General features: G+C 44.3%; 1 protein-coding gene across 6 annotated transcripts in view; it reads right to left on the reverse strand.

Moving 5' to 3' along the window:
- Positions 1 to 22,344, reverse strand: part of CCDC60 (coiled-coil domain containing 60) — a 163,782-nt gene that overhangs the window by 76,965 nt on the left and 64,473 nt on the right. For all 6 annotated transcript variants that reach the window (XM_069557939.1, XM_069557938.1, XM_069557937.1 and 3 more), the window contains exon 2: positions 10,452 to 10,531. In XM_069557939.1, the coding sequence (XP_069414040.1) occupies positions 10,452 to 10,531 (80 nt within the window). The remainder of the gene's footprint in view (positions 1 to 10,451; positions 10,532 to 22,344) is intronic.

Here is a 22,344-nt window from a genome sequence, read left to right on the forward strand (position 1 = left end):
AGAGGAGAACTTGCCCTGGAACTATAGTTAACTAGAGATGTCAAAGATACACCAAGATGCCAGTGGAAATGGGCAGGGCCTCTGGGTCACATTCAAGATGATAAAAATGCAATTAACTTGAGCCTGGTTCCTCCAGCCCGCAGCAGTGACCTACCCTTTGGGTATGCAGCTGTGTTGATCAGTTCTGGGTGTGCAGCTATGTTGATCAGTTCTGGGCTAAGGACACAGGGCCAAGTACTTTCCTTTATGGAACATGCTGGGGACTCATTAATGCCCGCCCACTGGCTGCAGGGTATGGGTGTGTGTGGGGGGATGATGTAATGTAGAGGGGACTGAGGTCTTCTCTGAATGATTCATAAGGTACAATTCAGAAGCCTTAACCTTGTCTGCATTCCAAGGTATCGACCAGCATATAAATCCATGATCTTGAACAATTCTAGGGCTTTGAGGCAAGTCTCAAGTCTGAGGAAAAGGCAGTGGGAAGAATCAGGCTTGAATTTCTAAGTGAAGACGTTCTGGGCTACAGGCTGTATATGTGGAGATCCTGGGTTTTGACTGATGGGATGCAAAAGCTATTGAGAACTGTCAGTGAATGTCAGAGGTCAACTACAGTTTTTCAACATATTTAAACTCACTGATTAAATCAGCCTCATTTATGAAGGGATTTGGGTAAGGTTTGCTCTCCTGCTGCTCTCTTAGTCTCCATCCCTCAGTTTGGATTAATCGTTGTTACAGATACCAGTGTTTCCTTCTGAGTCTTCTAATTTAGAGATGACAAATAAATTACATTCTGTGTAACAACTCTAATCAATGGTGGTGGCTATCTGCAGTTCTGGTCTGAGAGGACTTTCAAGACCAAGTCTGGGCTCAGGTGGAAAGAGTACTGGGATCCATTAATGATGTCTATCTTGGGCACAAGAGAAAGAAGTGGTGGTGGGGGAGTATCTGTGCCACCCATCTAGATTTAACTTTTAGTTAAATTATTAGTTTCATCTCTTTTTGTTTCAGAAAGAGAAGTTCACCTACCAGCTTAGACACAAACCATAACTCAAAGTGAATTTCCCTTATTAAACACCATTAACTCATAAGGCAGCTCAGAAACAGGGTGGGATGATAAAAGTGTCACGTTCCCTCTGGATTTATCTGTCTTTATAGACTAAGAAGCCATTTCAGTCATCAGGGTCCTTGATTGCCAAGCTGTTCCACTCAAGAGGGGTTTATGTAAGAGTATATATTGGGTGATAAAGGATTTGAAAAATCTTGTGGGAATCCAAGATGGGGAACTCATAGATAGGCACTAGAGATTTTCTCCAGAAAGAGAGTTTCAGGGTCCTCGGAGCAGGATCTGAAAGTCTTCAGGTTGAGCCTGGACGTGACCCTCTTCTCCTCTGCTGCCGTCTTCTCCCCTCACTTCCTGCTCGGGTCCTCTCTTCACAGCATCTGCTCACACACACAGTCATTGCCCCCCATGGCCTGGCTCCCCACAGCTCTCCACGGCCTCCCTGGCCTCCCTTCCTCCTAACCTGTAGCTTCTTCCCCCACTGTCACCTGCTTGATTCTTGATGTGGTTTCCACTTTACACTCCTAAGAGGGAGACTCTGATTTGTACAAATTAATTTTGGGGAAACTAGCTCATGAGTCAAGGGCCAGCTCGGAACTGGCTACCTGACTGTGGTCGACTAAAAAAATGACCTGAGATCTCTGCCCTTGTGCAAGGAAACTTGACAGTTCTTCCCATCAAGAAACAGAATCTATTCCCGCACCTTTAATTTGAGCTGGATATGAGACTTGCTTTGGCCACAAAGTGATGTTTTGCCTAGCTTAAAGCTTCAGAGGCCTCACACACTTTCATTCTCCCTCAGAATCCTATTCTCACCCAGCTGACCCACTTGGGAATGGGGCACTGTGCTGTTAGGGCCAAGGTCATCCTAGACCCACCTATGGTATTTGTCCTCCAAGCCTAGAAGCGAGCCCAGCCAAGATCAGCAAAGTCACCTACACAACCCTTAGCTGATGACAGATGCTCAAGAGAGCCCAGCGGAGACCAGAGAATCTCCCAATTGAATGACAGACTCACAGTCATTAATAAAAATGCGATTATTTTAAAGTTATCGGTTTTTTGAGGCAATTTGTTATGTGGTGATAGCTAACTGTCACAATGACTGCAAGGACATCTCTGAGCTTCTCTGAGTCTTAGTTTTCTCATCTGAGAAATGGAGCAAAAGGAACTTTCCTGCTTGCCTCAGGGAAGATTTTTAAGACATGATGCCAATATAAACTTTAGCAAATATTTATTGTGGGACTTCTCTATGCTAAGAACTGAGCTAGACCCTGGGGATTTGCAGGACAGACTGATTATGTTGCAGGACAACATTAATACCTTCTCTTCCCAATCACAGGCCATTCCCTAAAAAGGCAAAGTGAACACTCCAGTTTGAAGGCATTGGAAGAGAGAGACTGGCCCGAAGGAGACAGCAATTGACTTGCCATCTCATCAACTGATTTATCCCACAGATTTATAGATAAGCTGTCTCCTTCACTCACTTCCCCTAAATTAACATACGGGTCTTCCCCTTTAGTTTTAACTGCTAAGTTCCAGGGATGGACAACAGAATTAATATCCCATCAGTAAACACTCAGGAACCATGACGGTGGACATGATATATTCTAGGTTAGGACACATCTTACATCCCAGTGAGGGAGGAAGAGATTGCACCTTCTTCCTCATTTCCCACATCTGATCCAGTCCTGTGCCTCCAAAATAGAAAAAATAAAACCCCGAATCTACCCACTTCCCTCCAAGGCACTGCTATTTGTGTGATCCAACCCATCGACATCTCTTACCATAGCCTTCCCACTGACCTCTACGCAGCTGATGAGAAAATGTTCTTTTTAAAAATCAGATGATATTCTTCTCTTGTTCAGAACCCTCTAGAGGGTTCTCACTGGACTTAGACTAAACCCCAAGCCTTTCCCCACGGTCTGTGTGGCTGAAGGCCCTGTAGGCTCCAGCTTGCGCCCATCTCCCTCATCTGCTCGTCATGCTGGCTTTCTTTCTGCTTCTCCAATACTGTTGGTTTGTTCTGGCTTTGGTCCCATTCACTTTTTGTCCCATAAAATACTCCATTCAAGTGGCACCATTCAGATGTCAGCCTATGGCCCCCTTTACAAAACTGTTTCCTCTGACCCCTCTCACTAAAGCAGCACTTGTTCCCCATCAGCCCTGCTGCAGCGTACAGGCAGACATCGGGGATACTGTGAGTTGGGTTGCAGGCCATTGTAATAAAGCGAGTACTGCAATAAAGCAAGTCACACTTTTCTTTTTTTGGTTTCCCAGTGCATATAGAAGCTACGTTTATACTGTACTGGTGAAGAATCTGCCTGCCAATGCAGGAAACATAAGAGTTGGGTTGGGAAGATCCCCTGGAGGAGGAAATGGCTACCCACTCCAGTATTCTTGCCTGGAGAATCCCCATGGACAGAGGAGCCTCGCGGGCTACAGTCCATAGAATCGCAAAGAGTTGGACACGACTGAAGCAACTTAGCATGCACACTGTACTGTAGTCTAAGCATGCACTAGCATTATATCTTAAAAAATGTACATAGCTTAATTAAAGAATACTTCAGTGCTAGAGAAGACTCTCATCTGAAAATTCAGTGAATTTTAATGTTTTTGCAACAGTCACATCACAGATCACCGATCACAGATCACCATCGCAGATATTGTAAGAATGGGAAAGTCTGAAATACTGGGAGTATTGCCAAAATGTGACACAGAGACACAGAGTGAGCAAATACTATTGGAAAAATGGAGCCTATAACAGACTTGTGGGGTTGCCACAAATTTTGAATTTATAAAAATGCAGTACCTGTGAAGCGTGGTAAAATGAGTATGCCTGTACATCACCTTCTTTTATATTCTTCACAGGATATGGTCAATGTCCCCACCCCAGTCCTGTACATTTACTCGCTAACTTGTCTTTTTGCTCAACACACATCATTGTTTGTTATTCATTGAGGACAGGAATTTTGTCTATTTCACTGCCCTGTCTCCGGTATACACAATGATGCCTGGTGTATACCTGGTGATTCCTGGTACTCAATAAATATTTGTTGAAGAAAATGAATGATCACAGAAAACTAAGGAGGGACCAAGAAGAAGTGTCTAACTTTAAAAGATAAAGCTTCTTCCTGTGCCCAAATCCCACCTTTGTCATTTCTCATTGCCCTGCTTCGGCTGTCTCCCAAAATGCAGCTGGAAAGCAAAGCCTCAGACCTTGGAAGCACCTGCATAGCTTGTACCCTGCTGGGATCTGCTGGGGGAGAGGGCTAACTCGTCACTGCTTATTTGCAATTGCTGGTACCTAACTAAACTTTGTGTGGGTAAATCATAGCTTCAGTTTCGACGTGTCTGTTGTTTTAGTTGCAGAGATGTCTGTTTCCCTTAAAAAGCATCAGCAGCTTTGGAGGAAGACATGCCATTGCCTTCAAGAGTCGACCTAGAACTGGGCACACACAGAAGCCCTGGGTGTCAGCTTCTGCTAGCGAAGAGAAACTGCAAGCGAGCGTACGGTGGCTGCTTAGTGCCACTGAACATCTGGTGGAACAGGCGAGGAGGAAAGCAGTTAGATTTTTATTCTTTTTAGCATCATGTTAAATTGGCCATGAAACCAGGGATGGTGCAATTGAATTATAAGAGGGCTGAAGTATTAAATAAAAATCGCGGAGACAGTGAAGGTGTTTGACACAAGGTGGGCTGGATTCTAACAGGAGGTGAAACAGATATTAAAAACAGTAAGTGGAAAAGACATTATCTTCTCCGCTAATCATCCACCTCATTTAATACTGTGTGATGAGGCCAAGGGGTGTGCATCTTAGAGGGGTGATTTCCCCTGGAAAACAAGGTGTTTGCTTCTGAAGGGGGATCTCTGGCTCCTTAAATGTCAGTGGGATCCAGCAGCATGGCCAGGTGGAAGGTTTTACTGTCGTTTCTTGTTTTCTTGCCTTGCGGCTTTTCTGTCTGGCTCTTTCCACACTGTCCTTCACATCCAGCACTTGGCTAAGGATGTTAAAGCCTGTCTGATGAGGATGTTAAATTCTAGCCATGGTAGATGCGTCTGGCAAAAAGGACAGACTCAGCCTGCCAAACCAAGGATGGCAGAAAAGCCACTGTCTTTATCACCTTTCCGTCACCCCTCTGCTCTACAGGCTTAGAGGCAAGCTCTACCTTGGTTATCTGGGGGCATGTCCGCAGAGGGTGCTGGTCCTCTCTGGAGGGACAATGAGCCTGATTTGTAGCTTCTGATGATTTCTGTGCACAAGTATTCCCACTGTGGCTGATGCTGAGCTACTGATATGAAGTCAGTGAATGTGGAGCCCCCATTTTACAGGAATGTCTACCACACAGATACTGTAAACAGAAGTAATCGCAAGAGCACAGCCAGCAGTAAAAAGATATGAAATCATTAAGGAGTGATGAGTTACGAGTATTTATCACGTTTGTTTTAACATCATGTACTGGGTTGGCCAAAAACGTTCGTTTGGGGTTTTCCTGTTATATCTTGTGGACAAACCCAGATGAACTTATTGGCCAACCCAATATTTAAGTTTATATGATTTAGAAACTTACAACCCACCATGTAAGTTTATATAATTTAATTCTTAACAGTAGCTGTGCTTAATAACTGGCTTGCAGATTTCCTGGAAATTTAGCAAGTCAGTTCTGGTTATAGGCTGACTCACTGCTGCTTGTTGCCCTCCTTGGACTGGGTCGAGTCCTGGTATCTGGAACTTTCATGGATCAAGGCACAGTTATCAGCCTTTAGTCTACAGTACAGATTACTGTGGAACTCTCATTTCCAGGCTCCAGAGACTCTGGTGTGTCTTTGCATGTTGAGTTAGAATCATCTACCTCAAGGCTGCTAACATTCAGCTGGTGAGAACTGACACGGTCATAATGGTTCTGTATGGCCAGTGTCTATTCCAATCGATTACTGCCATGACATACGTGATGGTCCCGTATTTTGAATCTCACCTCTGATCCAGTTTCCCTGCTGTACCGTTTCCTCTGAAGCCTGGAACATCTCCTCTGAAACCTGGAACATCCTCCAGGCATGACTGCAGAGCAGAGGACAAATCCCCGCTGGGAGGTGCGCCCTCGGTTGTGCACAGCCCTCTTTCTTTGCCGCCTGCCTGGATGTCCCCACACAGGTAACTCCTGGCCTCTTAACTCTGCCTCTCATGCGTTCCTGGGGCTCCTGGGTTCCCAAACCATCAACCTCTAAAGCCTTCTACGCTCACTCACTCAGATGTGTCCGATTTTCTGTGACCCTCTGGATGGCAGCCCATGGGATTTGTCCTGGAAACAATACTGGAATGGGTTGCCATTTCCTCCTCCAGGGGATCTTCCTGACCCAGGGATTAAATCCTCATCTCCCACATCTCCTGCAGGGCAGGTTTTTTACTGCTGAGCCACGGGGGAACTCAAAGCCCTCTAACCTGGGTTCACACACTGTACAGGGCAATGTGTCCACAACTAACAGAGGGGTCCCTGTGGATCTCATCTCTTGATTCTGAAGGAAAGTACACAGGCCATCTCTGAGCCTGGCTCTGCTTCAAACTCAGACTGCGCGCCATCATCCCCCTTGCGTTGGGACATTCTCTGCAGGGTAATTACAACAGTGAAAGTTACATGAGTCTGATGGGGCTGTCAGAACAGAACACATGGTCTAAACAACAGATGTTTATTTTCTCTTAGTTCTGGAGGCCAGAAGTCCATGATCAAGGTGCACCTCCTACAGTTCAGAAGACACCTACTAGCTAAGGCCTTGCCTGGCCTTTTCTCTGTGTGTGCATGTTCCTGGCATGAGGACAACAATCCTATTGGACTAGGGCCCCACCTTTCTGGCCTCATTTGACTTTAATTACATTTTCAATAGAATGGGAAAGACTAGAGATCTCTTCAAGAAAATTAGATACACCAAGGGAATATTTCATGCTAAGATGGGTACACTAAAGGACAGAAATGGCATGGACCTAACAGAAGCAGAAGATATTAAGAAGAGGTAGCAAGAATACACAGAAGAACCATAGAAAAAAGAGCTTCATGACCCAGATAACCACAATGGTGTGATCACTCACCTAGAGCCAGACATTCTGGGATGCAAAGTCAAGTGAGCCTTAGGAAGCATCACTACAAACAAAGCTAGTGGAGGTGATGGAATTCCAGTTGAGCTATTTCAAATCATAAAAGATGATGCTGTGAAAATGCTGCACTCAATATGCCAGCAACTTTGGAAAACTCAGCAGTGGCCACAGGACTGGAAAAGGTCAGTTTTCATTCCAATCCCAAATAAAAGCAATGCCAAAGAATGTTCAAACTACTGCACAATTGCACTCATCTCACATGCTATCAAAGTATGCTCAAAATCCTCCAATCCAGGCTTCAACAGTATACGAACTGTGCACTTCCAAATGTTCAAGCTGGATTTAGAAAAGGCAAAGGATCTGGCCTGAGCAAGAATGGGGGGGGGGGGTCACTCTGATGCAGGTACTCCCTGCAAAGTCCAGCCAAGAAATGGGCCTGTCCCCAGTCCTCCAAGGGCTGCCCTCCTGCCAATCTCCAGCTTATGGTTAAGGCTGAGGGGCACTGAGACTGGGCAAAGACCCACACGCATCACCCCGAAGCCTATCAGATCGGCCCTATCAGCTTGTCTGTGGGTCGCTTGGTGTAGGGCTCGCTCACAGGCTTCGTTTAAGATCAAATTGCCAACATCCACTGGATCATCAAAAAAGCAAGAGAGTTCAAGAAAAACATCTACTTCTGCTTTATTGACTAAGCCAAAGCCTTTGACTGTGTGGATCACAACAAACTTGTGGAAAATTCTTTAAGAGATGGGAATACCAGACCATTTTACCTGTTTCCTGAGAAACCTGTATGCAGGTCAAGAAGCAACAATTAGAACTGTATATGGAACAACAGACTGGTTCCTAACTGGGAAAGGAGTATGTCAAGGCTGTGTATTGTCACCGTGTTTATTTAACTTATATGCAGAGTACATCATGTGAAATGCCGGTAGGATGAAGCACAAGCTGGAATCAAGATTGCCAGGAGAAATATCAATAACCTCAGATATGCAGATGACGCCACCCTTATGGCAGAAAGTGAAGAACTAAAGAGCTTCTTGATGAAAGTGAAAGAGGACAGTGAAAAAGTTGGTTTAAAACTCAACATTCAGAAACTAAGATCATGGCATTCAGTCCCATCACTTCATGGCAAACAGATGGGGAAACAGTGGAAACAGTGACAGACTTTATTTTGGGGGGCTCCAAAATCACTGCAGATGGTGACTGCAGCCATGAAATTAAAAGACGCTTGGTCCTTGGAAGAAAAGCTATGACCAATCTAGACAGCATATTAAAAAGCAGAGACATTACTTTGCCGACTAAGGTCCGTCTAGTCAAGGCTATGGTTTTTCCAGTAGTCATGTGTGTGAGAGGATGTTAGAGCTGGACTATAAAGAAAGCTGAGCACCAAAGAATTGATGCTTTTGAACTGTGGTGTTGGAGAAGACTCTTGAGAGTCCCTTTGGACTGCAAGGAGATCAAACCAGTCGATCCTAATGGAAATCAGTACTGAATATTCATTGGAAGGACTGATGCTGAAGCTGAAACTCCAATACTTTGGCCACCTGATGCGAGGAACTGACTCACTGGAAAAGACCGTGATGCTGGGAAAGACTGAAGGCAGGAAGAGATGGGGACAACAGAGGATGAGAGGGTTAGATGGCATCACCGACTCGATGGACATGAGTTTGAGCAAGCTCCGGGAGTTGGTGATGGATAGGAAAGCCTGGCGTGCTGCAGTCCATGGGGTCATAAAGAGTTAGACATGACTGAGAGACTTAACTGACTTTTTCAAGGGCCCTCTCTCCAAATGCACTTATGTAGAGGGTTGGGGTTTCAACATACAGATTTTGAGCGGACACAATTCAGTCCATAATAACTACTGATCACTTGAAATGTGGTGGGTCTAAGTTAATATATGTTCTAAGTGTAACTGTACACTGTGGATTTTCATCATTCACCTGTTTTCATCACATGTTCAAAAGAGAATATAAATTTCTCATTAACACCTTTTTAAAAATACCTTTTTATATTGATTACATGTTGAATGATAATATTTTGGATATATTTGGCTAAATATACTATAAGAATGACTTTCACCTGTTTTTTCGTCCACTTTTTATTTTTTTTTCAATGTGGGCTACTGAAAATTTTTAATTTACATGAACAGATCACATTATATTTCTGCTGGACAGTGGGTATCCAGAGACCCTAGCAGAGCTGATACAGCCACCCGTCCGGTGATTGGTGGGGAATTGTTCTCTGGGGCCCTGTCTTGATGCCTCCCTTCCTCCCTTCCTTCTCCCCAGTTTCTAAAGCCCATAGCTTCCTGCCTCTTCTTGGGTTGAGTCTCCCATTCAGTCAAAGCTGTGCTGTTACACAGAGTAGAGACTTGGGTGGGCAGTGAAGGAAGGACTCCCTGACCACAGCATTGAGGAAGGAAACGTGTCCCTGTGATTCTTACCGGGGTCTGGCTCAGAGCAGGACACGTGCAAGAAAAGCAGACCGCCAACCCCCCACACTGCCTGTAGCACCCCCTGCTGAGCATGTCTGTGTGTTTTCTGTTAAAAGAATCCCCATTTCTTACCCTGCCTTGAGTTGCTCTGCCAAAAGCCCTATGTACAACCCCACCTTGGAACGTTACAGGTCCCAGGAAGGAGTTAAGGGGTGAGGAGAGGGAAATTCCACCTCACCCCACAGCAATGAATAAAATATGGTTCCAGATCTCAGTTTGCTCTTGCTACCGTGCAGGAAGGAATTGGTGGGTGGAAAAAGCTATGAGTGACACTGTATACAAGGCTCTGGCATTTCAGTGTATTATTTCACCGTGCCTTTCTAACAGCCCCGTATTACTACATTCACTCTACAGTTAAGGAAACAGAGACTCAGGGAGGTTAAGTAGCTCCTCCAGTGTCACCAGCTGGCAGGTAGCTGGGCCCATATTTGAGACCAAGTCGGTCTGACTCTTGGCTACCGTGCTGTGGCTGTGCTGTAAAAAGGGAAGAGTTTTCTGGAGCACATGAAGACTCTCTTGAGTTGGATTCAGCCCCAGGAAGGAAAGCAGAGGGAATTAGAGGCACGGGACTGGCCTGAGAAAGAATGGGGAGGGGACTCTGGTGCAGGTCACACTGGTACTCCCTGCAAAGTCCAGCCAAGAAATGGCTCTGTCCCCAGTCCTCAGAGGGCTGCCCTCCTGCCAATCTCTGGCTTATGGCTCAGGCTGAGGGGCACTGAGACTGGGCAAAGTCCCACACACATCATCCCGAAGCCTATGGGCTCGTCCCTATCAGCTTGTCTGTGGGTTGTTCAGTGCAGGGCTCACTCACCGGCTTCGTTTAAGGTCTTTCTTGAGGTTTATTATCTCCTTCTCCATATACCTGATGCTTCTCATTGGCTTTTCTGGGACCTACGGGAAGTCAAGAAGTGAGAGGAAAAGCATTAGTACAACTGCTAGCAGCAGAGCTGGGCTGCAGGAGGCCCGTGTGCTCACATGAGACGTCTCATCAGGTTGGAGGGGCCCTTGGGGGTCACAGCATCCTTGTCTCCACCAAAGAGAGATCCCGGGGCGTGCTGGAAATAGCAAGAGCTTTGGAGATGGACGAATCTGAGCTCTGATTCTCATTCTGTCTGGTGACTGCCTGTGTGACCTTGGAAAAATTACTCATCCTCTCTGGGTCCTAGTTTCTTCAGCAGAAGAATGGGGGACCATTTCCTACCTTGTTGTGATGATCAAATCAGTTGCTAAATTTCTGACTCACAGCAAGCTTTGGAAAAACAGTAGCTTCTATTATGAGCATTATACTCAGACAAAAAGTTGAATATTGATAATCATTGTTGTAGGTGGCAGAGGTAGTGGATTTAGACAGCTGAATTTTGTCAATATAAAGATGCAAATGTACCCTTCCCACTGCTCCCCTAGCAGGATTTTATGAGTGACTTATCCAAGTAATTGTTTATGGGTTTTTCTTTCCCTTTTTGCTATTCATTTGCCTTTCTTAGCCACAGGTGAAACCTCACAAGACAGATTTATTACTCAAAGGTGGATACTGGGTCAATATAAAGAAGAGAGTTCAATTAACTATATTTTAATATAAAAGTCACTTTTCTCAGCCACCAATTTGGTGAACAATAACAAGACTATTAACTTGATTCTCTTGTCTTAAAATTAATTCCTGTAATATTAGGTTTTTTAATTAAAGGAAATGCCAAGAAATTATGAGAAAATGGATGCTTTCAGAAGAAACTGGTGGGAGAATACATTGTAATGCCTTTTCTGAAGGGCAATTCATCAGTGCATACTAAATGCTGTATAAGCGGGCATGCCCTTGGGTCTAACGATTCTTCTGCTATCAGGCATCCTGTGGGACTATCCTTGCACGCGTACAGAGGTTCATCCACAAAACTGCTAGGATGCTGCCTGTGACAGCAAACTCGTGGAAATCACAACTTCACAACAGAAGACAGGTTCAGCAATCATGGTGCCTCGTAAGGACAGAATGCTATGCAGCAATTAAATGTAATGACAGTATAACAATTTAAAGTGTAGAGATGCTCTGAGGAGTTCTCTGAGAAAGACTCATTACAAAGTAATAGGTATTGCATGATTCTTTGTTTTTGGAAAAATGATCTGTTTGGATGTACACATATCAAAAGATATTTAAAAAAAAACTCCCTTGTCATGTGGCAATTCTCTCTGGGGTGGGATTATGGCAGATTTTATTACTTTCTCTTAGCTTATGTGATTTCCCCATTGCTCTGCAGTAAATGTTAATCAGTTATATAATAAACAAAGAGAAAAGATTTAAAGAAAAAAGGAACAGCAAGTGAAATTTGACCATGGTGGATGGGTGGGACTGTACTGAGAGTGGTTTCTGAAGGCAAAGTGAGGACTGGTCAGCTACTCATTAACAGAAATCATAGTAATGTGGACACGTGGGAGGAGGCATGGTGCTTTCTCAGCAGCCATCATCACCCACTATCTCCAAAAATAAAACTGGGCTGTGGTACCTGCTGCTCTGGGCCTTTTGAGTGGAATGAAGAAGGCAGGGAATGGATCCATATCAAAACTGAATGAATTTGGACGGTCCCAGAGATTGTCATACTGAGAGAAGTAAGTCAGAGAAAGACAGATATCATACACTATTGATTACATATGGAATCTAAAAAAATGGTACAAATGAAGTTATTCACAAAACAGAAACAGCATCACAGATTTAGCAAACGAATTTATGGTTATCATAGGATGGAGGAGGTTAAGATTGGAGGTTAGATTTGGAGGATAGGACTGACATATACACACAGCTATGTATGAAATAGATAGCTAATAAGGACCTACTGTGTACTACAGGAAACTCTACTCAATACCCTGTTATGACCTATATGGACAAGGAATCTATAAAAGAGTAGATATAGGCATATTGTGTAACTGATTCACTTTGCTGCACAGCAGAAACTAATACAACATGGTAAATAAAATATTTTTCACTGGGACGACCCAGAGGGATGGTACGGGGAGGGAGGAGGGGGGGGGTGTTCAGGATGGGGAACATGTGTGTACCTGTGGCGGATTCATGTTGATGTATGGCAAAACCAATACAATATTGTAAAGTAATTAACCTCCAATTAAAATAAATAAATTTATATTAAAAAATATATATATAAAGTGAATTGTTGGCCCCATGCACATCTAGACTATAAGGAAAATAAACTGTTAATCTAGTGCTGAAAAAACAAAGCAAAATTGAATGACATTTCTGGTGGGATGGAGGCGATGGAGAGAGGGGTCTGGAGTAGAGGGAAGGGACTGTCACTGGCTTGCCTCATTCTGAACCACTTGTTTCCTGGGTCACCTAGTATGCGTCCTGTGCCAGGCAGCTCAGATTAGAGGTGGAGAGTCTACTGCAAGTCCCCAGGGTACTCCTTCTTATTCACTAAATATAGCATGCGTGCGTGCTCAGTAGTGTCTGACTCTTTGAGACCCCATGGACTGTAGCCTGCCAGACTCCTCTGTTCATCCAATTTTCCAGGCAAGAATACTGGAGTGGGTAGCCATTTCCTTCTCCAGGGGATCTTCTGACCCAGGGATGGAACCTGGGTCTCTTGCATTGGCAGAATGACTCTTCACCATCTGAGCCACCAGGGAAGCCCATGGAAGTAAATATAACTTACTGTTAAAAGGGACTGAACCCATGTCTCTTGTGTCTCCTGCATTGGCAGGAAGATTCTTTACCACTGGCACCACCTGCCCAAATTAAGCACAGAGGATACAAAAAAGTATCTGAGACAGCCTTGAATAAGTTCTGCTAGACATGAAACTGGAGAAGGCAATGGCACCCCACCCCAGTACTCTTGCCTGGAAAATCCCATGGATGGAGGAGCCTGGTAGGCTGCAGTCCATGGGGTCGCTAAGAGTCAGACACTGAGTGACTTCACTTTCACTTTTCACTTTCATGCATTGGAGAAGGAAGTGGCAACCCACTCCAGTGTTCTTGCCTGGAGAATCCCAGGGACGGGGGAGCCTGGTGGGTGAGCCATCTATGAGGTCGCACAGAGTCTGACATGACTGAAGCGACTTAGCAGCAGCAGCAGACATGAAACAATGAAGTCATTTATAAACTTTATCTCTCTAGCTATCATTAGCAATAACTTACAGGTAATATATCAAGCTTATACCAATACACAATGGTGTTTCTATCCGTTGGCTGAAAATTGATGGCAAATCTATCAGTTTCCATCTTGAGGGATGATGAAGAGGGGGGAGAGGTAGATTTCCAAGGAGGCCTGTAAGAATTTCCAGGAGTTCTTCTTAAAACTTCTAAATAATGGACATTGGCTTTTTTCACACTCCTGGTATCCCTTCTCTCCCCTTGATATGGGTTTGCCTGCTAAGACTTCCTGCCCCTCTCCCATGGAGCACTTGTGCCTCGGAAAAAACTCATGGTATCAGCAACAGGGGTGGTCCTAACTGAAGCCAGACAGCACAGAGCCCACCTCACATCACAGGCTGGCTGAGGGATGCTCATGTGACCCAGTTTGGACTAAAGAGTTACACGTTTCTAAGAAACATGATTCTTAAGTCTAAGGAACCACAGGCAGAGAAGTTCTATTTCCTCAGAGACTGTGGACAGAGAAGCAGATACCTGTGGGGGTTGTTGGCAGCCATTCTGTGCCCATGAGGGAGCCACCCTCCAGCTGAAGATGTGGGGAAGAACAGACAGGAGAGTCAAAGAAAAACCTGTTCCATGGTACCTTGTTGAACTGATCAACCTTCACCAGAACCTGACCTTTTCACGAACATTTCCTTTACTACTTTTCAGCCAGTTGACTTGGCTTTTCTTTCCCTCACAACCACAATATTTCTGAAACAGCTTCCTCCCTTAGATGTGTCAGGGCAGCAACAGATCAATAATTATTTCAACCAGTTCTCTTTCTCCTCTAGAAAAGTAAGACCAGATGATCCCTATTCTGGTGCAGTTTTTTCAGTGAAAGCAATGATATTGGCCCTATTTCAAGATCAAACATTTGAAATCAGGGTTGCCTTTTTCTAATCCTCCTCCCTTTTGTTGAGCACCCAATTAATTCCTTCTTTCAGAACCAAAGCAACGTTCATCACAGATGTTGTGATTAGAACACACTTATGAACAAAGACAAAATGAACACATTCAGATTTCCTTGCCATAGTGTGAAAATCTATGACTGCAATGCTTCCTGGTGTCGGTTGTGTGCCCTTTACTCTCCTAAACATCCCAGGTTTCACCCCCTTCATGAAGGAACTATGATAACTGTCCAAACTTCAAGGATTTTCCCTGAAATCTCACCTAATGACAGTTGCCCGTGCACCAGGAATTCGCACTACTGTAAAAGACTGAGTTTATATAGACTGGGATTGGTGCTGAACAATTTACAGCCGCAAAACCCAACTGTGTCCTTGGCTTGACACAAGGCTTTAGCAGGAGAAGATGCGCTCCACAAGTGCTGAAATTATAGTATTTTCGTGGATTCTTAGGAGACCATTTTTATTGCGACAACTGTTTAATTACAAGTGAAATAAGCCACTGGTAATAACGGGCATTGAATGAGGGAGAACTGGCTGTCGGGATATTTATAAACACAATTCGATGTGAGCACAATGAGAAGTTCACAGAGCATTCAAGAACTGCCATCTCTACAACCTTTCTAGAGGGCAATTTCACCATATGTAATGACAAGTCTTAAAACTACATGTTCTTTTGCTCCAGCAAATCTGCTTCTAGCCAAGAAAATTATGCAGCAAGGATAAAAAAAGATTTATCCAAGAGGATGTCTACCACAGCAGTGTGAGTAATAGTGAAAAACATCTAAATGTCCAGCAACAGGCACTGGGCGAATAAATTGTGGTCGAGCCAGACAATGGTGTATGATGATCTGAATTGGGTGCTACTATTTAACGTTGCTGAGATGCATACTCAACTGATGTGGAAGGAAGTATAATTTCAAGGGAAAAATGAATGTTACAAATACAAAGCATTTAAGAGCTTAGATCATAGAGAATTTTAAGGTCTGCATTCATAAAAATCTATAGAAATTCCTAAAAATATATATAAACTGATATAAATTATGATTTAAAATATTGACACATGGCAAGGTATAAGCAGGTAGTCAGTATTGGTCGCTCAGTCGTGTCCGACTCTTCGTGACCCCATGGGCTGTAGCCCACCAGGCTCCTCTGTCCATGGGAATCCTCCAGGTAAGAATACTGGAGTGGGTTGCCATTCCTTTCTCCGGGGGATCTTCTGACCCAGGGATGGAACCTGGGTCTCTTGCATTAGCAGAACGACTCTTCACCATCTGAGCCACCGGTGAAGCCCATGGAAGTAAATATAACATACTGTTAAAAGGAATGTTATCTTAGACTGCTTGAATTGTAGATAAATAATAATTTTTATTTGGGCTACATTTTTTTCCTGATTCTAAAATAGTTTACTTATATCAACTATCTAATAATAAAATGATAAATAGTAAAATAGATCTTCCTGGTGGCTCAGATGGTAAAGTGTCTGCCTGCAATGTGGGAGACCCGGGTTCGACTCCTGGGTCAGGAAGATCCCCTGGAGAAGGAAATGGCAATCCACTCCAGCACTCTCACCGGAAAATCCCATGGATGGAGGAGCCTGACAGGCTACAGTCCATGAGGTCGCAAAGAGTTGGGCACAATTGAGCAACTTCACTTTCACTTTCACTAATAATAAGATAATAGTGTTGTTCTTTTTTGTAAAGCAATTCTAACTATCAAAATGAGCAAAATGTAAGTTTTTAACGTTGTTTTAAATGAGTAATCTAAGAGCCTGGAATGATGTAATTTAAGTCTATTTTGGGCACAAATGAACTTATCTACAAAACAGAAATCGAGTTACAGATGTATTAACAGAAAACAAACTTATGGTTACTGGTGGGAGGCGGATAAACTAGAAGAGTGAGATTGACATATACACACTGCTACATATAAAACAGACAGTAGGGCCTATTGTGCAGCACAGGGACCTCTACTCAGTGCTCTGTAATGACACCATGGAAAGGAAGCTAAAAAACAGTGTGTCTATGTATGTACATAGATATATCTATATACAGATATATAAATAAATATATAACTGATTCACTTTGCTGTAGAGCAGAAACGAACACAACACTGTAAATGAACTGTGTTCACTGCATTCATTTACTGAGTCGTGTTTGACTCTGTGAGACCCCAGGGACTGTAGCCTGCCAGGCTCCTCTGGCCATGGGATTTTCCTGGCAAGAATGCTGAATACTCCTGCCTTCATGGAATCGTCCTGACCCAGGGATCAAACCTGTGTCTCCGGTATCTCCTACACTGCAGGCAGATTGTTCACTGCTGAGCCACCAGGGAAGCCTCTATGTAAATAAACTATACTCTAGTTTAAAAAAAAAAAAATTAAAGTATATTTTAACACAGTATCAGGCAGGGCTACAGGTAGGAAATCATGCTAGATAGTTCAAGACTGTAATATAGGGGAGCAGTTACAAAGGTGTCAGAAGAGCTGAAAGGAGCTGAAAAGCCAAATTAGTTTCATTAGCAAAATGAAACTTCTACCACTTCCAGTGCTGGAAGGACTAAGGGAAAAGGTAGCCTTCAGAAGCTCTAGAATTGGGCCACTTGGCAGAAGCTGGACTCGTGGAAGAGTGTATTTTCAGCTGAAGGTGCCACCGGAAGCCGAGTGAGAGATGGGGAGAAAAACAGTAGCCTGCCTCCTTCTCTCTCTCTCTTTCTCCCTCCCTCCAGTTTCCTACTCCACCTCCTACTGGCTAAACCTACAGGGAAGCCAGCTGGCAAGCGTGCCTGGGAAATGTAGTTTGCAAGGATCAGTCTTCCACGGGGACTAGGAAATGAAAATGACTCCTCCCACCCCCCACCAATGGTTATGTTATAGCTTATACAAATGCCTTGGCTCCAGGTCCTGATCAGTTATTTTTAGACTATAAAGCTGGTTTTCCCTTTAACCAAGGACCCCTTTGCAGATGATAACTTTGTACATCCCTTATCTTTTGATTCTAAGCCCGACACCCTCAGAATTTCCTGTGGCTAAGATGCATTTCCAGAATTAGGATCATTCTAGCTCTCTCAAGATTATCAAAACCCACCTTTCGAGAAAATGCAGAACTCTCCAACTTTTCCCAGTTTCTTTCCTCAGGAAGTACTGTATATTCCAGACCTCGGAGACCAGCTCTGCTTGCATCAAAACTCCTGTGTTCTGTGTACCACACCCTTTAGATCCTTCCTGCTGAAAAACAAGCTAATGCTAAGTATTTCCTCCCTACAGACATTGATTAGGGTGTCTCCTTACTGAGGTAACACGTTTGCAATACAACTCCACGTTTTAGATCATCATCTGGTTAAGAAATGAACTAACAGATACCAGGGAAAGAGTAAAAAAAAAAAAAGGAGAAAATATAAGCCAAGTACAATCCTATCACCATGTCTCTGGATGTCCTTTGTTTAATTTCTGTGACTATCCCTAGCTGACTTTCATAAAAGCTATCCTGGGAGACTTGATTTTGTCTTTGCTTCCCTTGAGTGTGCCCCTAGTCTTAAGATCCTTCAGGTCTTCCATTGCTCTGCAGAGTGTGGGTGGCGCCTCCATTCTCTGCTGCCTGGAAAGCCAAGGCGAATCTCTGCCCTGTCCCCTTCTGTATCACATGTCCTGCCTCATATCTACATATGGGTCTCTGAGGGCAGGGCTGTGAGAAACGCAATGTGACATCCTGTAATGTGTCAGGTTGAAAGATGATGCATTTGTATAGACCCATAGTGGAGCCTGAGGTAGGGATGGTTTGGGGGCAGGTACCTTCACATTTAGGGGCTTAATACCCTGTGGCTCAGTGGTAAAGAATCTGCCTGCAATGCAGGAGATGCAGGAGACATGGGTTTGATCCCTGGTTAGAAAGCTCCCCTGGAAGAGGAAATGGCAACCCACTCTAGTATTCTTGCCTGGAGAATCCCATGGACAGAGAAGCCTAGCAGGCTATGGTCCACAGGGTTGCAGAGTTTGGACATGGCTAAAGTGACTTTGTTTTAAACAGTAGCACTTGGAAACGATTTGGCTTAACTTGATAGCTGACAAGCGGAGGTGGTAGGAATGCACGGAAAGATCTTTGTTGTCCAAAAGGCCCAGGTTGGGGTCCTGATTCTGTCACTTCACTGTCGGGTAATCGGGCAAGTCATACACCTGCCCTGAGTCTGTTCCTCATCGGTGAGAAGGCCCTGATGCTGTCTACCAACGACATCGTCATTCACCTACGTGCCATACACGAGCCTAAGCGTGTTCTTCTTTGAAATACACGATTCCACTTAGTCCTTGCCTCATTACTATTCTTCCCATTTTACAGAGGAGCAAACTGAGGCTTCAAAAGGAGAAAACAACATGCTATTAAATGGCAAAGTCAGGCGCTGAGATCAGTTCACGTGACATCAAAGCACGTGTCTTGTTTTAGGTTTCTGCTGTTGTCTCTCTTAGTGTATACGTTTCAGGGCACAGCATTCCAATCTGACATCTGTACACACTACAAAGTGATACTACCACAAGCCTAAAAGCACCCGTCACCAAACAGGTGACCTCCGTCACCTGTGTCACTCACCTCCCCAACCACCTTCCCTTCCGGTAACCACTAATCTGTTCTCCTCATCTATATTTGGTTTTGTTTCGTTTATTGATTTCTGATTCCACGTATGAGTGAAACCATACAGTATCTGTCTGTCTCTGATTTCTTTCACTTAGCTTAGTACCTTCAAGGCTCACCCACGTTGTGACAAATGGCTGGATTTCATTCTTTTTATGGCTGAGAAGTACTACACACACACACACCACACATCTTTTTTATTTATTCACCCACTGATGGCCACTTGGATTGTCTTCCTATCTTGGCTATTGAAGTGGAACATTTAGGCCTCACATGGCAGTTCTCTTAATTTTTTGAGGAATCTCCATACTGTTTTCCAGAGCGGCTGCACCAAGTTGCAGTCCCATCAACAGTATACAAGGTCTCCTTTTCCTCCACATTCTCCCATTCTTGCCTTTTAGATAGTGACCAGTCTAACAGGTGTGAAGTGATATCTCATGGTGGCTTTGATTTGCATTTCCCTGATGATTATAGAGATGCCGAATGTCTTTTCATGTATCTGTTGACCATCGGGATACATCTTCCTTAAAAAATGTCTGTTCAGATCCTCTGTCTAGTTTTCAATCGGGTTTTGTTGTTGCTGTTTGTTGTTGAAAAGCATGTGCTCTTAACCACTACTTTACCCTGCTGCCAATTTTGCATGGCAGGGGCTAGACAAGGGATAGCAGTGACAGCTATTAATTTATGGATGCTGCCTCCAAAGCTGGCCCATTGCGCTTTGTTAGATTTTGTCATAAGAATTTTTATACGGCAGAAGATCAGAATGATCGGTTGAAGGTCAAGGCCAGAGAGGCAATCTTTGAAATGTCTGTTGTTCTCTTGTCTTTTATGAAAGCATGTTCTAAACCCATCTTCGTTAGTTCTTAAAATATGATCCACTTCCTTGAATCAGATTAAGATGGAAATGAATTCCTGCTAAATGTACTTGGGTTGATACAGACGTCAGGGGAACAGCTGGGGATGCTCTGTCAAGTGGTGAGGGGGGCGGGGGAAAGGGAGACGGTTGGAAAAGAGAACACTGAGGAATAGGCAAGATGTTTAGCAAACTGCAGACTCATTATGGACAAGGTATAAACAACAAAGCAAGCAGAGAGTGGGCAGGGTCCATGGGAAGAGTGTACACACGAGTCTCAGCTTGCATACTGATATTTAAGCTTTTGGTGGTTTTATGATGGTGATCGATGCTTTCCTTTGGGGAGAGTAAACTTCTATGCCATAAGGGTATAAGGCAGGTACCCACTTACAGTGTATGGATAACCCTGAACTAATGACTTCATCCAGATGCAGACCTTGCAACTGAAATATGAAATGAGCTCCTGAATTCTTTAGAGACTCTCTTCACTAAAGGCAGGGTCCCTCCTTTAGACAGCATTTGTTATTTTTGAGGTATCATTGACATATAACATTGTTTCAGGTGTACAGCACAATGATTTGATATTTGTATAGTACACCACAAAAGATCTACCACAAGATAAATCCACCACAGTAAATCTAGTTGACATCTGTCACCTTACACGGTTACAGAAATATTTTTTTGTGATGACGACTTTTGAGATGGACTCCCTTACAACTTTCAAATATGTAATACAGTATTATTACTATAATCACCTTGCAGTACAGTCATTCTGCAGAGTAAATGACCTGAACTCCTTAAGAATGTTAACATCTACATCAGCTGGGCCCTCTGGGAAGTGGGCACTGAGACAGGGGCACAAGAGTCTTATTGAGGGTGAGAAAGAAAAGGAGTGAGCCGGATTGGGCAGAGAGAGTCTCAGATCATGATGGGGACCTGCTGAAGTCTTAGCCGGTGCAACGCGAGCTCCAGAGCAAAGTTGGCCCCTGGCAGGAGTCCAAGCGTAGGGCAGAAACGACTCACTGACTGGGGACTGATGGATTGACCTGGCCTTGGTGTGAAAGCTGTGGTGGATCCTGAAAGTGCCACCCATTGTACAGAAGGAGAAACAGAAGCAGAGAGGCAATCATCCGCACTCACATAGCTTGTCAGCTGGCAGAGGACGATCAGACGCCTGGTGCCATGATTCATTTTGTGTGTCAACTTGGCAGGGCCATGGGCTGCTCAGACATTTGGACAACCGTTATTCTGGGTTTTTCTGTGAGGATGCTGTTGGATGAGATATAACCTGACGGAGCAGACGGCCCTCCCTAGTGAGGGTGAGCCTCATCTAATCATTTGGAAGGACTGCACAGAATAAAAGGCAGACCATCCCCAATAAGAGGAAGTTCCTTTAGTCTGACTGCCTTCCAGCTGGGACATCAGTTTTTTTTCTGCCTTTGGACTCAAACTGAAATGTCGGCCCTCCCTGGGTCTTGAGTCTGGAAGCTTTTGAACTAGCACTTACACCATCAGCTCTCTTGGTTCTTAGGCCTTTGGTGCTCTGCCAACAGCTCTTCTGGGTTTCCAGTTTGCCAAATGCACGTCTTGGGACTTATCAGCCCCCACAAGTCCATGAACTAATTCCTTATAGTAAATCTCTGGAGAAAGACAGAAGGCAGAAGGAGAAGAGGGCAACAAAGGATGAGATGGCTGGACAGCATCACCATTTCAGTGGACGTGAACTTTGGCGAACAGCGGGAGACGGTGAGGGACAGGGAAGCCTGGTGTGCTGCAGTCCGTGTGGTCTCAAAGAGTTGGACATGACTTGGCAACTGAACAACGACGACAAATCCGTATCTATACCTAATTGTACCCCATTAGTTCTCTTTCTCTGAAGAACTCTGACTAATCCATCCAGTCTCCTTGAGAAGGAGGACGAGTGTGAAGATGGATTCTGGAGGAGCACACGGAGGGGATGAACGTTCCAGTTAATGAAGGCAGAGTGATGTGTTACAGAGGGGGAGGAGGGAGCCTTGGGGTGGGGGTGGGCACAACTGACATTCAGAAAAAAGCACAAAAGTATAAAGAACTGTTTCACTGGCTTTTCTTCCATGGGGCGCAATACAGCCTTCCCCTTCCTCCCTTTTGTGAATCAGCCAGCAGGATCCACTATGGGAACGCAAACTGTGCTTTGAGGGGCCTGGCAACGT

This window comes from Ovis canadensis, chromosome 17 (assembly GCF_042477335.2).
Source record: "Ovis canadensis isolate MfBH-ARS-UI-01 breed Bighorn chromosome 17, ARS-UI_OviCan_v2, whole genome shotgun sequence".
In the NCBI taxonomy this organism is placed as follows: Eukaryota; Metazoa; Chordata; class Mammalia; order Artiodactyla; family Bovidae; genus Ovis; species Ovis canadensis.